The sequence below is a fragment of the Euprymna scolopes genome, chromosome 5 (assembly GCF_053919585.1).
Source record: "Euprymna scolopes isolate OS-2025 chromosome 5, ASM5391958v1, whole genome shotgun sequence".
Lineage (NCBI taxonomy): Eukaryota > Metazoa > Mollusca > Cephalopoda > Sepiida > Sepiolidae > Euprymna > Euprymna scolopes.
The window spans coordinates 142,704,555-142,710,554 of record NC_136486.1 but is presented as its reverse complement, the minus strand read 5'-3'; the positions used below and the strand labels follow the sequence as shown (position 1 = coordinate 142,710,554).

General features: G+C 32.2%; 1 protein-coding gene across 1 annotated transcript in view; it reads left to right on the top strand.

The window, feature by feature from the left end:
• The first annotated feature begins 626 nt into the window (after window positions 1-626).
• The window catches only part of LOC145276996 (uncharacterized), a 607,572-nt gene continuing 602,198 nt past the window's right edge, over window positions 627-6,000 (top strand). Inside the window, exon 1 of the mRNA XM_080128574.1 lies at window positions 627-2,398. Coding sequence (XP_079984700.1) covers window positions 776-2,398 — 1,623 coding nt within the window. The 5' untranslated portion in view covers window positions 627-775. The remainder of the gene's footprint in view (window positions 2,399-6,000) is intronic.

Genomic DNA, 6,000 nt, shown 5'->3' with positions numbered 1-6,000 from the left:
AGATTGTTCTTGTTCCATTAGCCAAGGCTATGTAGAAGTCTTAATCTATGTTATTATTTAATATTCAGTATGCTTCATTTTTGACTAGGATTACTGGAAGAGGATTTGTGAAACATGAATTTTATTTTATTTTGTTATCAATTCCAATGAAAAAATTACAAAATAGAATTAAATAAGAAAAGTGAATAAATTATATAATTCGAAAATTATTCAACATAGATGTTTGTTTTATAATTACACATTCCTGTAAATAAATGTATTTAGAGGGTAACATTTAAAAAAAAATATCTATATTAAAATTTGAGAAAAAAATCCCGCTGAATTTGAAGCCAGTAGCAGACGAAAAGGGAAACTTTTTTCTCTCCCGTTACATATCTATCTATATCTATCTATATTTACTTATATCTATCTATATTTACTTATATATATATATTTATTTACATATATTTATAAATATATGCAATAAATATGTAGAAAACTACAATACAATCACTATATATATATTGCGCTTATATATATATATATATATATATATATATATATATATATATATATATATATATATATATAAATATATATATATGTTTGCGTGTTGCGTGTGGGTGTGTCTGTGCAACAATAAATGACGTTTATATTAAAAACTGCTATAAAAAAGAATATGCTAAAACGTATACAAAAATTAATAAGTTAAGCAATTTCTTCCTTCGTCATTATTTGAAGAGTGAGAGACGCACATGTTACATCTTGGATTTTGTGTAGGTACTTATTTTTTCTCATGGATTCAGTAAAGGAATTTCGTGACTGGTTTGTGAGTAAGTGTAAAGTTACCGCAGCTTCCGCGATACTAACCGGCGGAGCAAGTGGTCAAGATAGCAAATATGGGGGCAATATTGTCACCCCGCGTTCAATCCCGCAATTCATTATCCCATGTTCGGGTGACGTGTCTCGTCAATCGAGTGAGGACAAGTTTTCGCGGGATGACGACGCGCGAAGTGTGACAAGCGACAGCAGTGCTCCTTATTCAGAACGTAACAGTCCCGCAGTTTCTCTCAGCGGGTCCTATTCATGCCTCGCCTTGCCAAAAAGCCCCGTGGTGACCCGCTCAGCGCCGGTCACTCCCCGACAAGAACGTAAACCACGCATAGGAACACGAAACGACAGACATTCGCTGACTAGTATCGACACTTTCAGGGAAGACGGGTACGACCAAAGTATCTATTCCTCGGCTAATCAGTCCACATACTCTCTACCCAGACGATCGCTTGATGTTATTGTCACAAACTCTACCCCATCTCTTTCTGCAACCTTCACCACAGCTCAACAGAAGAGCCCGGTGCTTACAAGGGGGTTAGCAGTTGATCAATTTGGTGTATCAATCTCTGCGCCGGCCAGAGAGGATTACAGTGGTAGTAACGTGAGAGGTGTCAGTGGTAGTATCTGTACCTTGTCTTCGGTGCCAGTAAATGGTCGCCACAAGAGGTCTGCGAGCAGCAAGGCCAGTGCAGGGAAACTTACTCTACCTCTAAACCAGAACGGGCCCTCACCAAACCATTCCGCTTCAACTAGAATGGATCCCTTTCCAACAATCTCAGTGTCCTCTCCTGGAGTAACCTGTACAGAAGAAGGTGCCAATAAACACTCACAGCGAAGCAGATACTCTGGGACCCATAATAAAGCCAATCCAGGGACAGTAAGTCCGCACAAAAATAAAGTTCGTGGACACAATTACTACCGACGACGCTCGTCCCTGTCCGACCTGAATGTGGATGAGGCAAAGTACCTATCCGATCTGGCCAGCCAAAGTTCTGGTTGTAAATCAGCTGGACCCTCTCCGACGCCAAGACGCAAGTTTCATAAGCAGAATTCACCCTTGATAGAGCATAGACCGTTCAACGTAATTAGCCCTTCGTCCCCGGTTTCACCAGTCAACAGACTTGAACTTCAAACTGACAACACCCTCGGGAGGAAACGATCGGTTTCCCAGCTTCAGGCACACCTTGTGGCCGAGTACGGGGAACTCAAGTTTTCTTTCCAATATCGCCCCGAGACTAAACAATTAAAAATTCTTCTTATTCGCGCCGAAAATTTAGGCGGAAAAATCAAAGGGGACAGTCAGATTAACGCGTTTGCAAAAGTCACTCTTATGCCCGGTAAAACACAAAAGAAAGTGACAGACACTATTAAACATTCAAGGAATCCTGTGTTTAATAAAGAATTTTGTTTTCAAATCTCCCAACATGATAACCTAGAGCAAATGCATCTGAAAATAAAATTAATGAATAGACCGAAAAACCTTGTGCCCGAATTTCTTGGAGAAACCTGTATACATATGTCTGATTATGACGTTCTTAAAGAAAATAGAATGTGGAAAGATCTCGGACCTAAAAGCAACGAAGCGGTAAGACAATTTCTTTTTTTCTTTGTATCGCGATTTGCAATAGTAAATCACTTTTATTTATGCAACATTTCGTGTATCATATTAAGTAAGAGACATTTACGACACAAAATATCGTTTCGTTTTAAAGATCGAGACACTTGCGATGAATTTATCTTTTTCAGGTAGATATACACTTTGTCTGTCCTGCGTTGCTTGTGATCTACTGCGCTGTTTTGCCCACAGTTTAGTCTATGACAAACTAATTTGACGTCATCAACAAAAATATTCAAATATAATACTGAGTAAACAGACTTTTAAAATATACTTCATATTTGACAAGGTTGTAAAAACATTAGATACGATATGGTTACATATATATATATATGCATAAAAAATTAAAAATGAAAAATATATAAATAATTATGTTTTTTTTTATTTTAGTTTTATTTATTGGTGTATAGCAATAGAAAAAATCTTAAAAATAGCGACCCGACAAAAAATAGCAGATCTCCCACACACACGCAGAGATTGTAATCTTTACAAATAGTTTTATAAAAATAATAAATGTTCAAATGAGATGGATATAATTGGAGTATTTATTGATCTCTCTCTTTCTCTCTGACTCTCTCTCTTTCTTTCTCTCTCTCTCTCTCTCTCTCTCTCTCTCTCTATATATATATATATATATATGCATCTATGCTTACTGACAAAATAATTTTTCAACGAAGTATTAAAAATTAAATCTTTATAATTTTTTTAGGTAGTTTTCAAGGTTAAAGCGCTTCTAAGACTATATATATATATATATATATATATATATATATATATATATATATAGTCTTGGAAGCGCTTTAACCTTGAAAACTACAATATATATATGTGTGTGTGTGTATGTATGTGTGTGTGTATACACACGTCGCTCTCAAATTATTTATATATATATATATATATATATATATATATATATATGCAAGCATGAAATTTCAAGACGAACGAATATGTGTTTGTGTGTGTTTGTGTGTTTGTGTGTTTGTGTGTGTGTGTTTTTTTGCATGTAAAAAGTTTTCTTTTGAGCATTGTATGTACAAATAAATTACGATTTTATTAAAGAACCTATACTGGACATTTAAAAAAAACCCGATAATAACAGAAGAACCTAAAAGGCTAAAAGAAAAAGAAAATGTTATTAAAATGACTTTCGTTCGCATTTACTTTTGTTGTATCTGTTATCATTTCTCAACGTTATTAGCTTAATATTCCGCACAACAAAACCTGAACTCCAATAAGAGAAGATACGCAAAAAAGAGAACAAAACATGAGGGGAAAACACTTCTGTCTTTAGTATTTATTCTTCTTTTGCATATGAAATTCATGTTGAAATATAGAAAATATATTAATCGCTATTAACATTTCATTTATTTTAGTTAATTTAATATTATGTGCTTTGGAAAGTTTTAATAAGATAATTTATGTCAATATTTAAATGCAGCTGGAACCTAAAATAAAAATGCCTAATTTAAGAATAAAACCCTTGTCGAATTTAAATATAGTAAAATAAAAAAAAGTCCATTTTATTTACCAGAGAATAAATAAATACAACGCAATATGCAAATAGTCTTTTGTAATCATAACAGACACACCCACGCACACATGATAACAAGATGAACAAAAAATGGTATTTTAATTACAAAAAAAAAAGTTATAGAAATAATCTGTTTTCAAAATATTCTCCTTCCTAGTAAATGCAATTGACCAGCCACTTTGTAACATAAATACCATATTAGAAAGTTCAATTATTACTTTTAGTAAGTCAATAACTAGTTAATGCTACATATTTCTAGATTATATATATATATATATATATATACATATATATATATATATATATATATATATATGAATCTATATATATATATATATGTGTGTGTGTGTGTGTGTGTGTGTGTGTGTGTGTGTATATCGGGAATTCAAAACAATTTTTTATTCAAATACCAAGTAGAAGTGCATAAGCCCAGGTATTAAGCTCGATTTCACTAAATATTGAGCCACTGGTATTTGCAAGTTGATGAGTCATGTTTATGTTTATTTATTGAGAATTTTCGATATGATCTAACTTTATAATATATTTTTATATATATATATATATATATATATATATGAGTTGGCATTTCAATTAATTTATATATATATATATAAATTAACTAAAATTTCGAAATACTTTCAGATTACAGATTGTATAATACTATCTATATAATATTTACTTATAAATATTTTTTTGCTAAAAACATCTCTAATGATATGATGCATTTATTGAAACTCTATGGAATAATGAGAAAACAGTAAATGCTTGTATTTTTTTTTCAATGATGAATTTGTAGTAAATTTTTAATTGACTGAGTTCAATTCGAAAAATTCATATATATATATATATATATATATATATATATATATATATTTGTGTGTGTGTGTGTGCATTGTAGTAGGTCGTCATACATTTGGCCTTCTCTTAAAAAGCAAATATACATATAGTCATGTATATTATTAGTGTTATATATATATATATATATATATATATATATATATATATATATATGTATGTATGTATGTATGTATGTATGTAAGGATTAAAAACAAGACCTTCCAAAGGGCGAATGAACTCTTTTTCTGGGTCAACGGCCAACTAGCACCGTGTATATTTATGTGTGTCTGTATAAGTGTATTGGGGTGGAGAGGGCTCCCGTAAGCCGTGGTGAAGGCAACCTTTCTAGGAGAAGCAAATCTCTGATTTAAAAAAACCATAAAGCGGAAGACCAGTACCCGCATTAAGCTGGTCTGCAGTTTAATTTGTTGCTGGCTATCTTGCTCTTGCTTGTTGCTGGATCTCAACATTTTGAACCGAGAGAGAGACTTAGCTGTCGTACAAAGCTAAGACTCTGTAACATCATCTTTGTATAGATACTCCCTCACGTATTTGGGTTCATGGATTTTAAATGTCGGAGGGAGTGGCACTCGTCTGACAAGACGTTGCAATCATCATATATATATATATATAATTTATAAACGATTCAAATACCACATATGTTTATAACATTCATATAATTTTCTTTGATATATGGTACGTCTCACATGTGTCCCGTTGAATGGTATCCTAAACAACTCATCAGAGACGCATATAAATCCATAAAATATTTTTTTAGAAAAGGATCGAAACAAAAATTATATACATGTGTGTGTATGAGTATGTCTCTGATTTTCTGACATGATATATTACGTATATACTGTGTATTTCAGTATTTATTGCAGCAATACTCAATATATGAGGTTGAGTGTATTATTTTTATACCACTATTATCGGCTCTTTCTAATTGCAGGGCTTGTTTGTCATATATATATATATATATATATATATATATATATATATAAAGCTGTCTCATATATATATATATGTCTGTGCGCGTGTCTGTATGAGTTCGTTCCCATGGACTACGAAACGTTTGAGTAGAGTTTTATGAAAATTCACACAAATATACTTTATGTGTCTGGGAGAGTTCTTAGATAGCTTTTCTATCAGAATGTCTCTGGTAAGTATCGAAAATAATTAATCGATAATCGAAAAATCTTAC